Here is a 24319-nt window from a genome sequence, read left to right on the forward strand (position 1 = left end):
AGTACAACCAGTGTCACTTTGTGCATTGTCCTGAGGAATACGACACTGCGACCTTTTCAATGTAGCCCCTCATTTGATGAGTGTTGGGGAGTATTAAACTCATTGAAAATAAGCCCTGATGCAGGGAGCAGAAACTTTCACTATGATTGACCTTCAGCAATTTGTCTCACTTGAATGGAAGCTAGCACTTGCTGTAATTTCAGTCTCTAAGTGTCCTTCTTCTTTCTTCCAAACAGGTTGCACAGTCACTATGAACAATGGCCCAGCTATACTACAAAAAGGTAAACTATTCACCGTACAGAGACCGGATCCCATTGCAGATCGTGCGAGCAGAGGCAGAGCTCTCGCAGGAAGAGAAGGCCTATCTCATTGCTGTGGAGAAGGGGGACTATGCCAGTGTGAAACATGCCTTACAAGAGGCTGAAATCTACTACAACATCAACATTAACTGTATGGATCCTCTCGGACGCAGTGCCCTTTTAATAGCCATAGAGAATGAAAACCTGGAGATCATGGAGTTACTGCTGAGCCACAGTATTTACGTGGGAGATGCTCTTTTGTATGCAATACGGAAGGAGGTGGTTGGGGCCGTGGAGCTGCTTCTGAGTTACAGGAAGCCAAGTGGTGAAAAGCAGGTCAGTCAAATATTCAGGCAAGGAATGTTTATATTAGCTAATGGCTTGGTAAGAGATACCCAGCTGATCAGAAGCTCCAGAGGGTCTGGACACGTCACAGACTCAGCTAGATAAGGCCTGGTTATTAACTATGAGATCACTATGAAAAATCCCAGGAAGTTGTTGATTCTGTAGAGAGCACATTTCTCTGAATGAGTTCTGAGCCAGTGTCCCAGAACAGCTGGGGGAGGTGGCATGGGGGTACTGTGCTGTTGAAGGTGCTGTATGACCCAGGAAACACAAAATGAAGATCCTAATGAAAGATTCTCTGGTCCTTTTTTGTAAGAGTAGCTGTGTCAGTCCTGGTCTCCTGGTCAATTTCCGATCTGAGTAATCACATTCTGCCTTACTTAAATCCCCCCTTCAGTTTCAGTTTCAGACAGTATTCATCTTCACTTCCCAAACTAAGGATGCGGGCAAACCCAAAACGATTTATAGAGAGATACTTTGTGTAACAATTGAGTGTCTTTTTTAATTAAATTCCAATATATAAACCTAAGCCAGCATTTCCCAAACTTTTTTGGCCACAGAACACCCGGTATATATTTACGGAACACTTACAATATTGTTTGGTTTTCAAATAAAAAATTGCGTTATTTATGCTCAAATATATTTTATTTTATAAAACACAGCAAAAATACAAATTTAAAATAACTTGAACTAACAATTTCTAACTGGAAAGTGCGTATAAAGTAGTACAAAAACCAAGTGCAAGACCCTTTTTTTAAATTACAATTCTTTCACGGATCACCTGTTCACATCGTGCAGAACACCAGTGTTCCGCGGAACACAGTTTGGGAAACGCTGACCTAAGCTATTGTTTTCTTGCTTTTAACACATGGAATCACTTTTCAAAGACAGACCCCAACACTGCAAACACTGATGCATGTGCTTAGCTTTAAGCAGGTGAGCAGTCCCACTGACTTCAACATTTACACATGTGTGACAGCTGCCATGCATTGGCATGCCATGGCCATACAAACAGGCTGGTGATTGAACTGGAGACTTCCAGAGCTAGGAGCATGAGTTGCTACAGCTTGAAATAAAGCACTGTAGTTGTGGGGTGCAATAACTCATTTCCTCTGTGCTTTGGACAGAGTGGGACCTGTAACAGGCCATGTGCTTAATGTTAATCACGTGGGCAGTCCTACTGAAGTCAATGGGACTGTCCATGTGCTTAAAATTAAGTACATGGCAAAGTGTTTGCAAGATCAGAGTCCATGAATGTTACCTATTGTACTGTACAATTTTTTCTCTCATCTTCATTTACAAATAACATAGCTGATCAATGGGCTGCTGAGTGTATGTAATACTAGACGCACTATAGATTTTTGCCTGTCCTTTGATTAGAATATCTATTGACCTATCTCTCCATTCCAATGCCTAATTTCTGTTCTGAAATCTACTGGAACATGTTCCATGTTGTATAAAAGAATTGAGGGATTACTGTGATTTAACCATGTTAGATGGGGTGGGATCTGAGCTACCCAGGAAAGAATTTTCTGTAGTATCTGGCTGGTGAATCTTGCCCATGTGCTCAGGGTTTAGCTGATCGCCATATTTGGGGTCAGGAAGGAATTTTCCTCCAGGGCAGATTGGAAGAGGCCCTGGAGATTTTTCACCTTCCTCTGTAGCATGGGGCACGAGTCACTTGCTGGAGGATTCTCTGCTCCTTGAAGTCTTTAAACCACGATTTGAGGACTTCAATAGCTCAGACAGAGGTGAGAGGTTTTTCGCAGGAGTGGGTGGGTGAGATTCTGTGGCCTGCGTTGTGCAGGAGGTCGGACTAGATGATCATAATGGTCCCTTCTGACCTTAGTATCTATGAATCTATAAAAGGTTGTAGTGTGGAGCTTTTTTTTTTTACAATGAGTTAATAATCCAAAGCAAACAATGAAGAAATACTCCAGATCATCACAGATAACTTTGAAGGATGTCCCACTTACAATTCAGAAACAATACCATTCCACAAATCCCTTGAATACTAACTAGAAATATGTTGCTGGCAGATTAGATAGATAGATAGATATTTTCTGACAGAGTTAAACTGAATACTACTTTTCTGTTTTATCCTGATGTGAGTGGCAAAATATGGACCATACATGGGAAAATGAACTGTGTGTAGTCTTTTCTCACTGCTCTAGAAAGACTGGTTGTCTTGTTCAGAGATACACCAGAATGGCAGAAGGTAGCACAGAACTAAAGATAAACTCAAGCTTTACTGAAAGGGTCTTCAGTATAATGGGAAAATGCTGAGGTTAAACACAAGTACGTGTGAATGATCATGAAAAGAAAGTGCTGTGATTCTATGCGGGCTTCAAAAAGTTCTCTTGTAATACAGAATTTTTTATTCTTAGTGATTCACCTCCTCCGTTGTTTTAAGGTGATATAGTTCCGTTGATGTCAAAGGAGCTAGGCTGATTTACATCAGCTGAAGATTGGACCCAACATCTTTAGTTTAGTGCTACATTTCAAAGCACTAAACTATATAAGTATCTAATTCTCTTTCTACACCAATGTTTATATCTTTGTGTGTTCCATTAATGCCAGGGGGAACTGTGCATGTCTGTTAAGGAAAAACAATTTTCATCCTGATATAACGGTTAAATTGTACACAGAGTTGTGTAAAATGTTCCCAATAAAATCCCCAAACACACAAAATACACCTGGTTCCAGTGAATCAGATCCAGATGGCACAAACTCAGATTCATTGCCAGATTCATCCCTTCTTGATACTAAACTGGGAGGAGTGGTAGATACGCTGGAGGGCAGGGATAGGATACAGAGGGACCTAGACAAATTGGAGGATTGGGCCAAAAGAAATCTGATGAGGTTCAGTAAGGATAAGTGCAAGGTCCTGCACTTAGGACGGAAGAACCCAATGCACAGCTACAGACTAGGGACCGAATGGCTCGGCAGCAGTTCTGCGGAAAAGGACCTAGGGGTGACAGTGGACGAGAAGCTGGATATGAGTCAGCAGTGTGCCCTTGTTGCCAAGAAGGCCAATGGCATTTTGGGATGTATAAGTAGGGGCATAGCGAGCAGATCGAGGGACGTGATCGTCCCCCTCTATTCGACATTGGTGAGGCCTCATCTGGAGTACTGTGTCCAGTTTTGGGCCCCACGCTACAAGAAGGATGTGGATAAATTGGAGAGAGTCCAGCGAAGGGCAACAAAAATGATTAGGGGTCTGGAACACATGACTTATGAGGAGAGGCTGAGGGAACTGGGATTGTTTAGTCTGCAGAAGAGAAGAATGAGGGGGGATTTGATAGCTGCTTTCAACTACCTGAGAGGTGGTTCCAGAGAGGATGGTTCTAGACGATTCTCAGTGGTAGAAGAGGACAGGACAAGGAGTAATGGTCTCAAGTTGCAGTGGGGGAGGTTTAGGTTGGATATTAGGAAAAACTTTTTCACTAGGAGGGTGGTGAAACACTGGAATGCGTTACCTAGAGAGGTGGTAGAATCTCCTTCCTTAGAAGTTTTTAAGGTCAGGCTTGACAAAGTCCTGGCTGGGATGATTTAATTGGGGATTGGTCCTGCTTTGAGCAGGGGGTTGGACTAGATGACCTCCTGAGGTCCCTTCCAACCCTGATATTCTATGATTCTATGATGGGGGACTCTATCCTGGGAAGCAGTGACTCTGAAAAAACACTTGGGGGTCATGGTTGATAATCAGCTGAACATGAGCTCCCAGTGTGATGCTGTGGCCAAAAGAGCTGGTGCAATCCTAGGATGCATAAACGGGAATCTCGAGTAGGAGTAGGGAGGTTATTTTACCTCTGTATTTGGCACTGGTGTGACTGCTGCTGGAATCCTGTGTCCAGTCCTGGTGCCCACAATTCAAGAAACATGTTGATAAATTGGAAAGGGTTTAAAGAAGAGCCACAAGAACAAATAAAAGGTTAGAAAAACCGGCCTTATAGTGATAGACTTAAGGAGCTCAGTCTATTTAGTTTAACAAATGTAAGACTAAAGGGTGACTTGATTTCAGGCTATAAGCACCTACTTGGGCAACAAATATTTAATAATAGGCTCTTCAATCTAGCAGAAAAAGGTTTAATTCAATCCAACAGCTGGAAGTTGAACTAGACAAATTCAGACTGGAAATAAAGTGTAAATTTTTAATAGTGAGAGTAATTAATTATTTGAACAATTTACCAAGGATCAAAGTAGAGTCTCCATCACTGGCCATTTTAAAATCATGACGGGCTGTTTTCCTAAAAGATCTGCTCTCAGAATTATATTGGGGAAGTTCCAAGGCCTGTGATATACAGGAGGTCTGACTAAGTGATACAGTGGTCCCTTCTGGCTTTAGAATCTATGAATCTATAAATTCAGAGGTCACAGGGTGAAATATAATAGCCTGCGATAGACAGGAGGCCAGTCAAGATGATCTAATCGTCTCTCCTGACCTTCAACATTCTGACAAAAAATAGGTTTGTCACAAGCCCAGATTCATTCCTATTTTGAGTGGCCCTGGGTCAGCAAAAGAACTTTTGTACAAAACAGGATTTATTAACTATAAATCTCAGAATTTCAGGTTGTTCTGATCTGCGCTTTTGGTTCGGGATCTTCTATAGACCTCATTGGGAGTTTGCCTGCAGAAGATTGCAGGACTGGTTCTTAGCTCTTCAGCCTCATCAATACGAATGGATTGGTATTCATTTCATGCACAGTTCTATCGAAAAGAAGTGCCTAGTTAAGCACAATAAGGACACGTGGCTTAACGCTTCAACCCACAAAGCTAATCCCAGAGCAGCCTGTTTCAGAACTCAGACTCCTTATGATAGCCTCAGAGCTGTGCCAATGCACATTCTCCAATGATCCTTACTGGATCCTTCCCTGGGGAAGTCCTAGGGTGGCTCCCCACCAAACGTCTTTCACAAGAGTACCCCAGAAATCCTCTTAGCACAGGACAGCTGCTGAAGTTGAATTATATGCCTGTGTGTGCACGTATCCAGGTCCTCCTCGGCTGACATTATGGTCCTGGCCGTGTCCTCATTCATGCCAAGCAAAAATAAAAAGGTTGCCCCTTGTTGGCTGAGCAGTAACTGAAATCCAGGCCTTGCTGAGTGGTTTCTGTTTGGCAGAGAAATCCGTGGTGCAGAGTTAGGTTATTTTCTGAGCACAGTCTGTTTATTTATACACAAGGGCTTGTTTCCCTGGACAGTGGTAGGCACAAAACTGCACATGGGCAGCTCCTTTTCTGCAGAAAACTGAAGTCAGACACAGTCAGTTCTGTTCCATAGAGAGGGGCTCTGTTTGCTCGGCTTCTGTCCAGGGGCCAGAGAGAGAGCTCTGAGGATCTGGTTGCTCGCTCCTAGCTGCTTGACATACAGCCTTCTTCCAGCTTCCCAGCCCTGAGTTATGAGCTTTGGAAACCCTGTTAGCACCACGCTTTCTTGACACCTCCCTGGCGGCATCAGTTGTTTTGCCCTAGAAAAGAATTTCAGGTGCTCCAGACGTTGGGCACAAAGGAGAGAGCTTTATCGCACCTGTTCACCTGAACGAGGGCTGTGACTGTCTTTGCATGATGGCAGGCCACAAGTACCTTCCGGCATAACTACTTTTACAGACATATACAGACAGCCTGATATGGTCTACCTTTCTGTCTGAAAATACTGAGGGCTGGACTGTGGCCGGCCCATACACGGCTCCTCATGCAAAGAGCCTATCCTTCCTTCCTTCCAGCACTGTATGGGGTGGAAGAGGAAGGGAGGAGGGCTGAGGAGAAGACACCACAAGCCCACTCCTCCCACAAAGTGAGTTGGACCAACCAGCTGCAGAGTGCAGGGGAGGCAGGTTTTTATAATTTTTGGCGGTGTCCAAGTCCCACCCCACCCCCCACCTGCCTTGTAAGCCGATATATATATTTTTAAACAATGTAAAAATGGACTGGAAACAGTAAGCGTTTAACAGTTTACCTATATTGCACAATATCACTATCGTAAGAAAAAATTATTTAACTAAGAATATCAACTTTATTAATACTCTTTTGAAAATGGAAACAACCAATGTAGCAAATTGCCAGTACGATTATGATGGGTCCCGTGCTTCCTCTTCTTGGGGGGGGGGCTGGTTAATGGTGCAGTTTCCTGCCCCTGAACTAGGGTATTTACTGTCCCACTAGTAACCCAGAGAAGGGTAGTGGAGAGGGAGGGACCCGGGCCTGCCCTCTACTCCGGGTCCCAGCCCAGGGGCCCTAGGGATAGTGGTAAACCACTTGAACTAGTGCTTCCTTCCCCTGGGCTACTTCCCTCTCCTGCTCTTCAGCTTGTGGGGCTTCCTGCCCTCTCTCTCTGAACAAGCCGGGTATCTCTTTACCTAGGGTCTTGGTCTTCTAGCCAGCCACGGCACTTCTCCAAACTCTCTTCAAACTGCTCTCTGCTCCAACTCCAAACAACTCTGCTCCAACTCCTTCCCCTGGATATCTCTCCTATATCACTCTCCTGCTGCCTTCTGGCCATGCTGTATCACACCAAGCACTCTTGGATCAATAACCTGCAAAAGCAAATACTTTCTAAAATTAAAACAAAATGGAGCCCCTTCTTTTGCGATGTTCTACAGGAGGCAGCAAACACTTTTGGTCATTGTTCGGTGTGGGAGGGGGCTGCTCCTTGCCCAGCGTGGGGCAGGAGTGGTGACTGTGGGGGGGGGGCAGGGTGTCATGACACTCACCCCAAGCCCCAGCTGCTCAAGTCCGGGAAGCCCCCTTGCCTCCCCTGTGGTGGGTGCCGGGGGAGGAGGGAGCTGCCATCACGTGTGCCCCTTCTCCCCTGTTGCTGTCCCTCACCGTAGCCTCACTGCGGGGGGGGGGGGGGAGATAGGGCTTCCCCTTGCCAAGTGAGGGGCCGGAGTGGTGACTGCGGGTGGGTGACTGCGGATGGCGGGGGGGACGGGGACGGGATGTCCAAAGTCCAACACTCACCCAAGCCCCAGCTGCTCAGGTGCAGACGCCAGGAAGGCCCCCCGGAATCGGAGTCATCTCCTGGTGGGAGCCAGGGCGGGGGGGCTGCCATCATGTGTGTGCCTCCTCCCTCTGCAGGTGCAGCAGTTGCCTCAGCCTGCCGCTGGTGCCACTCCCTTCATTGTAGCCACCAGCAGCCGGCAAGAGAGTGCAGTGCGGAGCAGCAGGGCAGCAGGCAGGGACGCTCCGGGGGAGGCACGCGGGGGTGGCAGGTGGGGCCAGAGAGAGAGACCTGGCCCCGAACATTGGTAGAGCCGGGCCCCCATGCCCTGAATATTGCTGGAGCATGGGCACCACGGGCCTATATAACTCTAATGGATGGTCTAGCCTGGGCACCCCTCAGACACACAAGGGAGCTCCCTATGGATGTTCTGGCCTGGCCCCACTCTGTCCTGGGGCTGTATAGAGATATCTCCAGGTAGTAGGGTCTGCAGTGGTTTCAAAAGTAGGACAAGAGATTTTGGTTTTTGTTTGTTTGCTTTTCTCCTGTGAGAGTGCCAGGGTCTCATCCCTGCCTCTCAGAGCCTGATTCAAATTGGTGAGTTTGACACAGCAGCAAAGGACTTCATATGCCATTACTAAACCCAGCAGGCACCCTTTACTCCTCACGCCTTTGTTACACTGCAGTTTTGATGTTAAACTGCTGTTTTCTGAAAGCGCTATGACAATTGCAGTGATATGTCATATGCCAGTTACTATATCAACACACTTCTCCAGCGCTACAGCTTGGCTTGTTTCAGATGTGTCTGGAAAGAAAGAAATGAGATTTCGTTTACATTGGAAGTTTAGGAGAGACCGGGGCAAGCAAAAGCCTCTTTGAGGGAACCGACATAGCACATTACATCTGAACAATGATGTTTTAAAATAGCTTTATTTCCTTTTAGGTTCACCTCCACGGAACTTGGCATTTCTCACAAAGGTCTCTTCTGTCTGATCATTACAACGGACAGCCACAGTTTTCTGTGCACTTACTACAGGTCTCTAGATGAAACCGTTAAAGAGACTACACCAGTTATACACAGAATAATTCCATTGCTAACTTAGTGTCACAGCAGTTGTGACCCACAATGACCCCTTTTGGAGATTTTGGGTTCAGCCACAGACGTGTCATGTCATGGGATTCTGACCTTTGTTTTAATCAATGGAGAGACTGCAGGGAGAGGCTGATATGTGTCATTCATAGTAGAGGATAATATCCATGCTGACTAAGGGCCTGATCCAACTCCCAGTGTGGTCACAGATACTTCGAATGTGAATTAAGATAAAACAAATTCAGGCCACTTTAGTTCTGAATGACATTGTCCACATAGGGATTTCATGCAGCTTAATGAATCCACTTCAAATTCACACTTCTAGTTAAATCAGGTTTTCCTGGATGTCCCCATGTAGACAAGCCTGTAGGTGCAACCTGCGGGGATATTAATTGCACTTACAAAAGAGAAACCACTCCTTCGAAAATGTACATTACGTTTATAAAGTTTTCTCCATAATAATCTTAATCTTATTTTTAGAAGCAATAGTATTTCACATAACTCCTTCACTGAGGGCCTGATCTTTCAGTGAAACCCACTGAAGAACAATAGGAGTCTTTCCATTGACTTTTATGGATTTTGAATTTGAACCTATGGGCATTCAGGTTTTTTTTTTAATTGGTTCCTGCGTGATTTTTACAAAACAATGCAGGTGCTTTGCTGAGTGCTTTGTGTAACTCTTAGTGCAAATACACTCAATTTGCATGAGTCTGCCATAAATTGTAACTCATGGCAATATGTTAATTTCTAACATAAAATGTACAGTCTATGCTGAATTCTGAACCCTATTTCTCTTCTTTAAGAAATGAACTTCTATCAATTATCTGGATTAATTTTTTGTCCTCAGTCTAAACATAAACACTTTCCTGGGTAGCTGTTTTGCTCATGTGAATCAGAGCTGACACCAAATGTTTACATAAAGATGATATTAAGATCCCTCTTGTATCTGCCATAATTAGTAATTTGCCCCAGACAGCTGGCTCCAAATTAATCTGGTTTGCAGATGGGACTGAAATGCAAAGTCTCAATAACAAAAATACAAAAAAGTGTTTTCAGTATTGATAATTTTGATTGCATTTGTTTCAGTGGTCAAAAGGCCTCATGAGTCAATGAGATCTCAACAGACACCAATCCCAATATCTTCCAAAGAAAATATACTGCAGAAATAAGCCCAGGGAAAATTTTTTTTTTCCAGAAAACACTGTAGGGAATAAAGGACAAGATTTAGGATCTGTGTTAATAATCCTCAGGCACCTGCTAGAAGCAGGCTGTTAAACTTGATAACATTTGATAACTTAAGCTTGATCTTGAAAATCCTGTTTCAAATGAGTTGATGAATAAAAGTCTGTCTTAATCTCTGTGTAAGTAAATACCATAGATCTGTGGCCCCAAGGCAACCTTTCATGAACCATAAACGATATGCTACATTAAACCTTTTCATTCTTACCAAAGCCAGGTTACTTCTTTGACGGAGGGTGTTTTCAGTTGAGTAGTCATAATCATGTAGGGATCTTCTTCTCTACTAAAAGAGACAAGAGAAGAGTTTCTCTAACCTTTCCACATGCCTCGTAACCGAATAACTAACTGTGCTTGTGAAAATGAAGGAAACAGCTTAGATACCACAGAGATGATGGTGGTATAAAAACTAGATAAGAAAGAATGAAAAATCTTGGAAACCAGTGGGATTAGGTAGGACCTCTACACAGTGAGAGGATTGAAGGTCTGAACTGCCCTCTCTTTAAAGCCATAAGAGAGATCATCCCTTATATTTCTTTCCTGTAGAAAAAGGAATGACCATTGCCCCTGACCTTACTAAAGTATTAAAGAAAGGCAGGGATCTGTGTACTCACAGCCCAAAGGTATCAAACTCCAGACCTGCAACTCCGAGACGGTAAACCAAGGAAGAAATGAATATGGGAATGGTGTTCATGGAGAGGCATGGCAAATGGATGTGCAGTGCATGTACTGCTCCACAGAGTGATTATGGTAGAAGCACAACTTCAGTGTTAGTTCTCAGACACCTCTGAGAAGAGGCCTTAGCCAACCTGCCTGAGATGCCACAGAGATGAGCATAAGAAGTGCAAGACATCAGAAACTGACAACAGGCAAAAGGAGCACAAAGCCCAGATGTAACCACCCGTCTAGGAACTTCTGTGGCCTTCATCATTGTATCAGAGCATCTGAGACAAGAGTTTCAGTGGAACAGGAAAGATTTAACAATAGTTGGAAGGGTTTAGAGTCAAAGTTATTCCAGAGAAGGTTCAGAGGGAACAGTGGTACTACAAGCAAGTTTGCTGTAGGTACTTGGTATGGGAATATTTGAAGAGACCACAAGGAAGAAAGATTGTGTCTGAAAATCTAAAAGTGTTTGTTGCAGCTCAAATGTCTAACAGCTCTGCCAGCACCCAAGCTTTTCATTATTTTTATTGCTGTAGTAAGAACTCATAGCTATAGTTAGCAGCAGGCCTGTGACAGTGAAAGCTGCATCAGAAATGGAGTCCATCTAATTAAACCAACAGCAGAGAAATCACCACTTCATTGAATTAACACATTAATTAGGAAAAAGCCATATTTTAAACCTAAGAGCAGGTAGCAAAGATTGGATGTGTGGAAGAACCAGGAACAACATCCTCAGGGCGATAGAGCAGATTGTGACAGGGTGCGTGTCTCATCCACATCCTCGGCCACTCCAGGAACTGCCCAAACTCTTTTCTTTTAGTGTCCACTCTGTATAATATATTCAAGTCCCTTCCACTGACAGCTGAACAGAAGAAATGCTCCCTGCCTCAAAGACAGACAGAAGGTCAGGAAATTGGAACTACGATGGTTGCTTCACTAGGAACCTTCTTTACTCATTTAAAAGAGTGTTGTTGATAATACCTCAAGTAATGTGCTCAACGTGACCCTATGTCACTTGCTGGCAGCTCATAACAATAAATTACATTGATCCCCAGTAGCTTAATATCATGCCAGTTCAGCTGTCTGAGCCATCTGGTGACCAGAAATCCAAGAAGAGGGGAAGAAAGGTCCTCACACAGCACTGTGCCGTTCCAGGGTTGGGAGCTAGAGGCTCGAATTACAGCTGGGTGAACTATTTGCGGCAAACTCTTTGTTCAACAAATTTAATCCTTTTCCCTGTTTCTCCACCAACAAACATTTGTTTTGATCAGTTTGTTTGGTGTTTGAACGTAATGGTTAATCAACAGATTTCAGGCTGGGGATTGCTCAAACACCATGACTGTGGCTTCTGATCTTCATTATTTGTGCAATTCGATTGGTCCCCTAAATCACATATTTGTTTCTGCTTCCTGACTGGATGCCTCCCAAGCCCAGAAAGAGATTTCAAGCTGGACACTCAAACTCTTTCAGCATGAGTATTCATGAATATCTATTTGTGCCATGAGTATTCGTAACACTTTCTCATTCATATTTTCAGCTGGGTGAGTGTTGGAGGAAAGTGAGGAGGACATATTGTGGGCACCACGGGAACAAATTCATGGTTTTATTAAAAACTAATGCTTGGGCTAATCTTAAAGCTCAACTCAGACCTGGACCCGAACCCAACCACAACAGACCTGAAGCTGACCCAAGAGTACTGAGTCACTTTCGGAACTGATCCAACCTGGAACCAAACCCTTCCTGTTGAAACTGTGTCCTTGCTGCCTACGTCATGTCCTTGGGGCTTGACCTGGTGGGGCTGCCGTGCTCCCCTCGCCCCCTTCGTGTGATCTGTCTCCAACCGTGGAGCTGGGGAAGCAGCAGCTGCGCACCCCACTCCTGCCAGACGCCACCGCCTAGCTGTGCTGTCTGCGCTGTGGAGCCGTGCTGCAGCTCATTGGCAGAGTCACTTTAAGGCACACACAAAACACAACGAGGTGGTGTGGTTGACAGGAGCGGGGCATGCTGCTGCCCTGACCCCATAAGCAAGAGATGATTTAGTTTTCAGACTTGACATGATCCAAGCACTTTAGTTGGGTCCCATCAGATTCGGTCACGTGGCAAGGCTCTAGCTCACAGATACTTTTTGCAGTATTCATCTAGATCTGCTCAGAATGCCGGATATACCCATATCTAACCTTGCAGTTCACTTACCCCTACACTATGGCAATAACTTACACTTTACAGTGCCTGCCAATGCAGTGTTTACTAGTGACAAGATACTCGATTCCCCCTAACACTGGGACTGAGAATGTTATTTCTGTAATACTTCCCACCTCTGCTTACTAGTAAAGTGGAAATCCTGTAGAGACCGTCCAAAGGCCATGCTCAACTTGAGTCTACCTTGAAGGAGCATGTTGGCACACGAGCCGAACTGTGATGGTTCAGGGCAACGTGCATCATAGTATTTAGTTCATGGGAATATGAACAGGACTCAGGTACTGCATTTGAATATTCACCATGCAGAAAGAAAATGCCAAAGTTCTGATGCTATTGATGAGTCAGATCTTGTTCCAGCAGCATTTAAAGTGTATCATTAACTCTGTGGCTTTTAAATGATAGCATTAGAACCAATGAAGAAAGGTATTGGATAAGTGGTAGCAAAGGAAAATCTTACTCATTCTGGGGTTTTTTGGGGGGGAGAAACAATCTATTTTCCAAATTTCTATTTTTTGTCAGCCGTGACTCTGTGGTCTTTTCACTTTCTAGTTCAGAAGCTGTAGCATCAAATTTCATGTTCTGCTCTTTATTACAAAAACAAAAACCACTGGCCTGGCCTAACAAAATCAAAATGGGTGGAGAGCTAAGGAATTTGATTTGTAAGTTTGGAGATCTGTTTTGTGGAAGACCACTGGACAGGGTTAGACAGCATTAAGTCCAGCACAGAAGTGATCCCAGATATACCCATTTGCTTCATTTTTGTAATGCTGCTCTTTTGCCATCAATTCTGAAACCTAAAGAAATACGGTTAAGCAGGAATTAAAAACAAAACAAAACTCTCTTCTAAACAAAAAAGCTGTCACATATTTCATCACGGAAACACAAGGATTCATACCCTGCCTGCATAAATTACAGGAAAAGGCAGGCATTCTACATACAAAGAAGATGACATAAAAGACCATAGATAGCATAAATATTAAATTGCGTTAGCACATCTTGTCCCTGTTACCGTTTTGTCTGACTTGGGAATTTGTAGGTTGAATGAAGTAATTAAAAAAGGCTGGAAATGCAATCGTCTTTTCTGAGTCAACCGCAGAAAAAATCATGAATAATAATAATAAAAAGCACATGACTTTACAAGCTATGCCTGATAATCATTGCAAATTGCCAGCCATGCAATGACTTTACTTCAGTACGTTTGGGTTTCAGGGAATGCTTATTTGTAAACTGTACACTGTGTAAGGTGCAGTGGAGCGCCAAAGCCTTTATTTGGGACAAAGTCTGAACAGGACTGGACGTGGGTAGCCCTTCAGCAAGATGAATTTCCCATCTTTAAAAAAGCAAAACAAAAAGCTCCCTATTGTCAGGCTTTAGTCTACCTCAGGGATGGCCAACATGAGCCAGAATTTACCAATATACATTGCCAAAGAGCCACAGTATTACGCCAGCAGCCCCCTATCAGTCCCCCCAACCCCGCTCCCAGCGCCTCCCGCCCACCGGCAGCCCCACCGATCAGCACCTTCCCCGCCCTCCCTGCACCTCCCAATCAGCTGTTTCGTGGCGTGCAGTAGGCTCTGGGTGGGGGGAGGAGTGAGAGCATGGCAGGCTCAGGGGTGGGGGTAAGAAGGGGTGGAGTGGGGAGGGGGTGGTGTGGGGACAGGGCCTGTGGCAGAGCCAGGGGTTGAGCAGTGAGCACCCCCCAGCCCATTGGAAAGTTGGCTCCTGTAGCTCCAGCCCTGGATTCGGTGCCTATACAAGGAGCCGCATATTAGCTTCTGAAGAGCCGCATGTGGCTCCGGAGTCACAGGTTGGCCACCCCTGCTCTATGTTGTCACCAACGCTCCTGTTCCCATCCATGAGTAGCTCTTAAAATCGTAATGACAAAAAACGGCAAAGGGAAGACATAGTGCTTTATATTGTTAAGTGGGAAAAAAAATTCTCATCTGCACTAACTCGTCCATCAATGTGGACTGCAGTAAAGGGGCTAAGTTGGATTTACTCCTTTACCAGCATTACTAGACGTGTTCCTGAACTGCTGCTGGAGAATCTTGGGAAATGATTATGTCTAGCAAGTAACTAGGGAACAACTGGGCTTTGGCAAAGCTTTAATAACGCCAGCCACCCTGTGAGCCAGATTCTGATCTCAGTGATATCACTGTAAGTGTGGAGTAACTCTGTTGAGTTACTCTGGATTTATCGCAATGGAAGCCAGGTTGGAATTTGGTCCTCTGTTTGTTCTATTGAATTTGACAAATATTATTCAGCTAGCCCTACGCTATATAAATGAATAATAAGAGAAGATACATTTACTAACTGGGGGAGAGGAATCATCAGAGAGCCACATTACAACACAATATGTCAGTTGTCACTATAATAAACATTTCCACGGTGTTTGTACAAATCAGAAGTCATGAACATAAAAGAGGATGCCGTCGTTCACACCCTTATAGCACAGAATCCAATCCTTGCTGCTTTATAATCAATGGAATTAAAAGAATGAGGAGTCCGGAGGAGGCACCTTAAAGACTAACACATTTATTTGGGCATAAGCTTTTGTGGGTAAAAAACCCACTTCTTCAGATCCACTTCTTCAGTCTCCATGCAACTGAAAAAGTGGTTTTTTTACCCACAAAAGCTTATGCCCAAATAAATTTGTTAGTCTTTAAGGTGCCACTGGACTTTTCGTTGTTTTTGTGGATACAGACTAACCCGGATACCCCTCTGATAATGGAATTAAAACTTCCTTATGACATGAGATGAGCCTTCCAAACGGGATTCGTGTTCCAGTAGGTTCCTCTTAAGTTGTGTCCCTTGCCTCAGTTAAGAGCAAACCAGGAGGTTGAATTTAATTGAAACACAAGAGGTATAAACACAAGCTATCTAATTCTCAACAGCATCCTGCTGGGATCAGGAGACAAGACTATGCATTGGTTACCCTCCCTCTTTTTCTAAACATCAACTGCCTCATCTTACTTCTTTCACTCTCATCAGAAAGGGAGAGTGACTTATGCAGTGTAATGCTGATAGATACACTTATGCCAGTTAAGGAGGAAGTGCTCATTCCGACTGAACAGTGCTAGCTCACTTAGATATTATATTTGCAAAATCCTTCCCTTGTACAGACTTCTCTCTCTTCTCATCTTCCCCCCGCAAGAGAGGAGTTATTATTGCAGCGTGAGCCATAAATAGTGACATCTTTTGACAGTCTAAATTTAGGTACACTGCAGTTCTTAAACACATGGCTGAGCACGACAAGGCCATGTACAACTCTGACGCCACTGTCAAATGCCTTAACTATGCTTGCTAGCTCTGCGAAGGCTATCCCATGGGTACATCTCGGGTTTTAAACACATGGATAAGTAGCCAAATTAAAACTAAATCAGTCTAGAGCAAATATGACTGGCTGAATATCTGTTTTGCTTCTTCTTATCATTGGCTAAAAAAGGGCTGGTTATATTGAAGTCATATGTTTCCCCTCTCTTGCATTGTTTTGCAAAGCAAACACTAAAGTGCTTACCGTAGGCTAGTGTTTTTGGCCTTGACGACATTTTAAAATATAAGTACTGAATTATATAGTAACCTTTGGTTGATGATTGGCTACTACAGTGTGCTGAAAATGATATGGATCCAAATTTTGCTCTCAGTTATGTCACTGTAAATCTGAGATACATGGACATTTTGGAGTTTACATTGATGTAACTTGAGAGCAGAATTTGTCCCAGTGGCAACATCCTCAGTTGAGCATGTTAGCATAGCTCCATTGAAATTACTGGAGTCGGACCACTGAAGATCAGGCCCAATATAGCTGAACGCTTGCCTACAACTGAGTGCCACAGATAAAAGATGTTCATGACAAGTCGAAAGACAAGCCTAGAACTTTTTTCTTGTCACCAAATAGATGGTGGCATTCACTATGTTTTATTAATTAACCCGGTAATTTCACTCAATGAATTGCTCTGTATTGAAAAATCAATCACTGTGCTTATACATTGTTACTGCATTGTGCATTGTCACTGTTTTAGCCCTGTACAGAGTCTCTCTAGGCGTATCTGACTAGATGTTAGGGCCTTGAAATCAGTATCTCTGGAATCACTGCTTAAAACTGATTATTAGCTTCCTTTTATTATATCAGCAAATGTTGCATTTTTAAGAGCCCCACACTACAAAAAGACACAAACACCTTTTTGGTCCAGAAAGTCTGTATCATGGATGCAGGCAGGGAGGTGGGATCAGAAATGTCACCCAGTAACTGTATGTCTCCATAATCCCGTATGTGTTTTCAAGCCCTTTTTGCCAATAGCCGCGCTGTCGTCTAACCCTGACTCTGTCTGTCCCCCATGTGTCTCTATTTTCAGAACAGAATCTATAAGTGTCACAGACAGGACAGTGATTCTGAACTGACAACCAGTCTTAAGGTATCTTACCAGCCATGCTGTGGCTATGGTCTCTCAAGTTTCACATGTGATGAGAGTTTATGCTGCAAAATCCTCTTTGTTTTAGACCTACAGACGCTGGCTAGGCCATTTGTGGCAGTTGATAGCATGTGGTTCCTTTACAATTGCACATAGAAAATTGATATATTACAAATAAAGGTTCATTGGTCAGTAGATTATCCAGACTCTGATTCTGTCATGTTTTGTTTTCAAGTGTTGTAGTTGGACCTTTACATGAGATTGTACCAGGGGATCTTTTGTCCAGTGATGCATTACACTCTGAATCAGGAAACCCTTTCGATTTTCATTCTATCAGATATTAATTAAGTAGTGGGAAATAGCCACATTAAGTAAACGTTCATATCACACTTTTACACTAGTCCAGTGTAGCTGATTTATGAATTAGAGATGAGCTGAGTAGCTGATGTTTGAATCCAGATCAGGTAAGGTTCAGGTCAATATTATTACTAATTATTTGCAAGCACTATCAACATGCTAATACCCTCTGTGCTATACGGGACACAGATATACAGCCTGTCCCTGGCCCAAGAAGCATACAGACTAAGAGGTAGATAAAGCTAAAACAAGATGTACTGGGAAGCCCAGAGAAGAGTCCAAGCTTAGGTTCTCTTTGGCTTTCCTTATCTCCTCTATACCATGGTGGAGGAGAGAAAGTGTTTGAAGTGAGCTTGGATTTCTGGGAATTGTGGAAAAAGAGAGTATTTATGAGGGAATTGAGTAAGGAGAGAGTATGTGCACAGGTGCGGTTTGAGGCTGGCACATCCATGCAGAGGGGGTAGACTGGAGAAAGCTGTGAAGACGGGAGAAAGAATTAAATGGGATGTCAAGTCTGCTTCCATTGGCGGAGCAAAGGGATGTGTGACAGGTTCGAAAATACAGACTGGGGCAAAACTGTGCAGTCTTGACGGTGAAGATTCAGGATTCAGGTCTGAAGCTGAATCAGGGCTAGTACTTGAGCTTGGGTTGGTTGGCACTGAAATCTTGTGAACTCTTCTTGTGAATTTCAGGCCCAAATGGCGGAAATCTTTCCTGCTCAGTTTATCTCAGGTGTTTTCTGCTATCTTTAATAGGGGAAAATGTCACAAGATTAGCATTCTCATGAGATTATTATTTACTTTTTGAATTGTATTCCAAGAGTGCCTCTATACCCAATTAGATCAGGGCTCTATTTTGCAGGGTGCTGCATAATCACATAGTCACAGGTGGTTCCTTCTAGCTGAAAAGAAGATACAAGAAGTGGGTGTAACAAGATGAGGGTAACTGTCCTCACAAAAGGTAGCTGCCCAGGGTCAATATTTGAACAATTTGGCAGGCTCTCTTTTAGTGCTATAAGTAATTAATAAACAGTCCCAGCAATCCTTGCTTGCCACCCGATTAGTCGTTATCAGCTAGCAATTTCCTGTAGGCTCCAAAGTAGAAGTGAATCTTGAGAAGGGCCTGGAAAGAGGACAGGATGATCACCTTGGGCCAAAAATCTCATAAGAACAATTGTTCCCAGCTCTGTCCAAACAAGAACTTCAAAATAAACCCCTTGTGATTCTGATTCCAACCTCTGACAACAGACAGTGGCTAGATCAGACCCACAGACCTTTCTAGATTAATAGTTTTGGTTTTGAGGTTCTGCACTGTGGTCCATTTGGAGTGAAGGAAGTTATTGCTTTATGAGGCATAGTGTAGTCTAGTAGTCTTCATCTTCTAACTGTGGAAAGGAATAACTACTTAGCATGTATAGAGTGTCTGTCATCTAATGATCTTAAAGCATGTTATAAAGAGCATATTATCTTTTTCTTGTAGCTGGAGGAAACTGAGTCAGAGAGGTCAAGTGATTTGCTCAAGGTTACAGCCTGGACTGGAATCCAAGCCCTTGTTCTCCCTCTCTTGTGCATTGTTTACTGGAAAATGTTGCCTTTCCAATGATGAATAAAACAGTGTTTCTGCTGGTTGTTTGAAAACTCAGAAGTAGATTGAGCAATGATTCCATGTGAGGGAAAACTGCAATGTTTCCAAAATAGGACAGGAATTAGTTAAAAAATCCAATTATCGCTCATTGCAGTATCATCAAAAAAGGCAATGAGGTAGTGGGTGAGTAGCCCAGCCTTGTGAGGATTAACTCCAGGAGGATGTTAATAAGTATTCGATCGATTGTTATAAATGGTAGTTTTAATTTCTGAAGCTGACACTACCAAGATAAAATGCAGGAAAGGCACATGCTATTATGTGAGAACTGACAGTGGGGTTCTGAGGGATTCGGCATAACAGCTTGTGTCAGGGGATGAGGTTAATGGAAAATAATTTGTTATTCAGGTCACTTAGCACAGTCTTTGGGGTAAAATAATGTATTCCTATTCTACGTCTATCACTGTAATTTAGCCTAAAATGTGGAATAAGCTGACCTAAACATGAGCTCAACCGGTAAGAACAATGCAAATATATGCTGAGCCACAGACTGAGCATCAGCAATTACTCCAATGACAATACATCAAATATTGTGTTATCAACAGAGGATTTATCTGCATAATGCCAACTTTTAAACAGAAGAGTCACAGACCAAGATCTGTATTTGAAAACCAGCAAGGTCTGATGCAAAAGCACCAAAAAGTGAAAACTATAGTAAATGTGGCCAAGTGAACTCTGTACCTTTCATTTGCCATTTAGAAAGGTAGGTTACTAAAGTGGCAGAGTGAGCAACCAGCAAAAGCGTTGCAAAGAGAGCTTCACTATGCTGTTTATTGCCAAGAGCTTAATAGGCTTCTCAAAAGACAATAGTCACCTTGTTTAACAAAGAGAAAACAAATGCAGCTTTCCTGAGCAGTAATGCGCCACCCTCAACCAAACACAATAACCATCCCCACCCCCTGCCCTCTGTACCTTTCATTTGCCATTTAGAAAGGTAGGTTACTAAAGTGGCAGAGTGAGCAACCAGCAAAAGCGTTGCAAAGAGAGCTTCACTATGCTGTTTATTGCCAAGAGCTTAATAGGCTTCTCAAAAGACAATAGTCACCTTGTTTAACAAAGAGAAAACAAATGCAGCTTTCTTGAGCAGTAATGCGCCACCCTCAACCAAACACAATAACCATCCCCACCCCCTGCCCTCAGTGCACCCAGTGAGCCATTTTTATCGGATTCCCTGGTGTAAGCCCTTAGCTCTTGATTGCCTTCAGTCAGGAGCTCTGCCTCCTTAACATAATTCTTTCCACCTGTGTGGGTGTGGCTTGCTGGAGAATTAACTCCTATTTTGCTGTACCCAGGCAGGCACCTTGTTATATTTGCAAGCCCTGGCACTTCTAGCCAGCTCGGTCATCTGCTTTGCCATTCGCACCAGCAGCACACCCAACCCACCTAGCTTTTTGCATGTTTTGGGGAAAGTATTACAGATGGTAGCCCCAAGTTTACCTCTCTGGCTTTCAGTCCTGCTTTAGTGGCTGGACTGCATAGAGGTTTATGAGTCTACTAGAGCCGTTGAGTGAAGAGACTCACGGTTTTAGATGCCCACGTCCAATCACTGCTGCTCACAACCACCATTACATCATGTCACAGGTGTCAGAAAAGAGAATTATTAACTAGCTGGAGTGTTTTTTTTTTAATGGTCTGAGTAATGTTTCTTGTCATTAAAATCCTTCTGTGAAAATGCCTCTGACAGTCACAAGAGGGAAATGTGCCTGCTATTCACCATAACCTGCAATCACACTTCCAGCAGCAGAATGTCAGCCACAGGAGCGAGTGCGGCAGGTACATGAAATACAGCACGCTTGAGTGATTATTAACACACAACAAAAAGAGCTATCTATGTTGCAAATGGAAACACACTGAGGGGCGAGTCTGTATGAGCATTTCAGTGTAATTCTGCACTCTGAATACAGTAATGAATCACAATAGAGTGAGCATTAACCTCCACTTCAGCCCTGGGCCTTTAACGACTTGAAAATTGCACCGGTAGCAGAATAATGCATACCCTGTAGTGGCTGATTGGTAGTAGATTGTGACTCATTAATTTTATATTTAACATTTTTCAAACCTTTTAAAAAATGTGATCTGAGGGCATTTATGTAACATTCTCTTCCTCTGGAGAGTTGTCCCTACTAAAAGAGTAGGGAAAAAGTTAGCAACCCCTTTGCTCAACGAGGGACCGTCATTTTATTCTGTGTTTGTACAGCACCTTGCACAATGGTGTCCTGGTCCATGACTGGGACTCTGAGGCACTACTATATTATAAATAAATAAATAATAAATAAATAATAATATTTATAATATATTGATTGTTTGGGGGGCTCTCCTTTTGTGAGGTTCCCTGGGCCTTTGTCTCACAAACCCAGCTGTCCTTTCAGTAGCAATTTATGAACTAGGATCTACTTTCCATCAACTTCCTTTTTAAAAACAAACATGGGGTATTGAGCAACTTTTACATCAGCATATGAGTTTAAGTGCCATGGATTGCTGCAGTGAGGGCCACTGGGCACTTTTTGGAGAAGGCAGTTTTGCCTAAATAGGGAGTAAAAAAGGTTTGCTGAATGTGAAATATTTTGAATTACCCTGCTTAGTCAGCATGGCCATGTTTAGTATAACTATACAAGAGGAATGTCTATTTCCTACTCCCCTGAATGAGGTTATTAATTAATTATTATTATTATTTTATTATGTATTTATCTGTTATGTGTAGGTCCCTACCTTGATGATGGACACCCAGTTTTCAGAATTCACCCCTGATATCACCCCAATAATGTTGGCAGCCCACACCAACAACTACGAAATCATCAAACTGCTTGTCCAAAGACGGGTAACAATACCGCGCCCCCACCAGATCAGATGCAACTGTGTGGAATGTGTCTCCAGTTCTGAGGTGGACAGCCTGAGGCATTCCAGGTCGAGGCTGAATATCTACAAAGCCTTAGCCAGCCCTTCGTTGATTGCCTTATCGAGTGAGGACCCTATTTTGACAGCCTTCCGGCTGGGCTGGGAACTGAAGGAGCTCAGCAAAGTGGAGAATGAGTTCAAGGCTGAATACGAAGAGCTTTCCCAGCAGTGCAAACGTTTTGCTAAGGACCTTTTGGACCAGGCACGGAGCTCCAGGGAACTGGAGATCATTCTCAACCACAGGGATGATCAGAGCGAGGAGCTGGATCCCCAAAAATGTCATGACTTGGCAAAGTTAAAGGTAGCAATAAAGTATCATCAGAAAGAGGTAAGAGTCACCTTAATGTGGGGGTTTGCCAAAGCCACATATGTTGAGTAAAATGACTTATTTCCTGGCCTACCTTGTGTTCATTGAGGGAACACCAGGACCGTGACCCAGCTGAGACCAATGTGTTTGGATTGAAAGGAAGACCAGGTGCAAGTAGGGCTACACGAGCTGGTTCTAAACCCTAGTTCTAAACTGAAGTCAATGAGCGCTCAGGGCCCTCAGCATCCCCTGGGAGGTGTGCAGCGCGCTACAAGATCAAGATTAGTCATTTGTGATCCTGTTTAGCATTGACTGAGTACCTCATTTTCTGTCTAGGACAGATTTGAGTCAGACTTCAATTAAAACTGTGCCCATAGGTATCTAATAAGACTTTAATGATTTCTAAAGATGATAGCGCCAAATCCCCTTCCAGGCATCCTCAGTAATCTTCCTATTCTCACTAAAGTCCAAGCCCTGGGCCTTTCCAATGGCAGGCCTGCCTGTGCAAAGGGAACTCCTGCTGGTATCAACAGCTCTAATCATCCCACCACTTCTCAGAGGCCCATGGATTTGAATTTGAGAGGATGTGACTGCAATAGGCTCAGTATCCCTAAGTAGTTTTGCAGTGATGAGATGTGAAGAAAATCAGAGAGGATTTTAATAAGCCTTGTGTAGGCGTCACAAAGAAGGAGCCTTACGGACGATGATTCTGGTGTGTTTCATATCCCTAATGCTCACCCTGTTTTGTTTGCAGCTGTATTTTGAACGCACTCAAGTGAAGCACAAACTGTGACTCTGTGCCCTTGGTGGGCACTCTGGTTGTGAATGCATTTGCAAACAGTGTTCAAAGTTGGGAGCTATAGTTGGGCTCCCTCATTTCACTACTGCTGGTAGGAAGAAGGGGAAAAATCTGGAAAAGGAAAGAAAAAGCCCTTGACAAAAGGAGACACATAACAATATTTTTGGAGGCATCTTATTGGCCCCAACAGCCAATTCAAGCGTGGCCTACAATATCCAAATTCCAGTTACATACATGCCAAATGCACAAACCCATGTGACTGCACAATTAAAGTTATGGGCATGTTGTTAACGAGGGTAATGGTGGACAATCTGCGATCTTAATGATCACAGTTGCTAGTAAGCAAACACTAGTTTAATCTCATATTTCTCACATTTGGGTACAGAACCTTTGTCTACAGAGCCATGCAAATAGTGCTTCACACCTGAAAACCCCCAGTTTGATTCTTTGGCTCTGCTTCATCCAGGCTCTAGGGACTCAGAAAAATTTCCCAGAAATGGAAACTACTGCCTTTAGTGCCAGAAAAAGGAAGAAGTGCTTCCGCTAAAAGATGAAAGAGAGCCACCCAAAAGCCCTGGAAATCCAGAGACACTTCAGTATCATTCAATAGAGAAGGGCCGTGAATCTAACTCGAGTAAAATGCTGACATGATTTCATTAGCCGACTCTGGATTTTCTTTCTGTTTGCAAACCAAGGACAGAACTCAGTGGATTACATATCAATTGTCATTTGCCTGTGACATCCCTGGGTTGGAAAGGGAAAGACCTAGTTAACCTGGTTAAGGAGTTTAATGTATTTCACTTGTCCATTGCATTTGTTTTCCACCTGGGAGGGTGGAAAGTTTTTTCTAACGGTACCTCCTTCTTCCCTTTTTTAAAGATTGGCACTACATTAGCCTTTTTCCAGTCATCCGGGACTTCCCCCGTTCGCCACGAGTTTTCAAAGATAATGGCCAATGGCTCTGCAATCACAGCCGCCAATTCCTTTAGCACTCTCGGATGCAATTCGTCCGGCCCCATGGACTTGTGCACGTCCAGCTTTTCTAAATAGTCCCTAACCACCTCTATCTCCACAGAGGGCTGGCCATCTCTTCCCCATTTTGTGATGCCCAGCGCAGCAGTCTGGGAGCTGACCT

General features: G+C 43.5%; 1 protein-coding gene across 6 annotated transcripts in view; it reads left to right on the top strand.

Annotated features, from left to right (window-relative positions):
* Positions 1–24319, top strand: part of TRPC5 (transient receptor potential cation channel subfamily C member 5) — a 151022-nt gene that overhangs the window by 42156 nt on the left and 84547 nt on the right. For all 6 annotated transcript variants that reach the window (XM_075132494.1, XM_048864316.2, XM_048864318.2 and 3 more), the window contains 2 exons: positions 237–635; positions 21885–22406. In XM_075132494.1, coding sequence (XP_074988595.1) covers positions 258–635; positions 21885–22406 — 900 coding nt within the window. In that variant the 5' untranslated portion in view covers positions 237–257. The remainder of the gene's footprint in view (positions 1–236; positions 636–21884; positions 22407–24319) is intronic.

Source organism: Caretta caretta, chromosome 9 (genome assembly GCF_965140235.1).
Source record: "Caretta caretta isolate rCarCar2 chromosome 9, rCarCar1.hap1, whole genome shotgun sequence".
Classification (NCBI taxonomy): Eukaryota; Metazoa; Chordata; order Testudines; family Cheloniidae; genus Caretta; species Caretta caretta.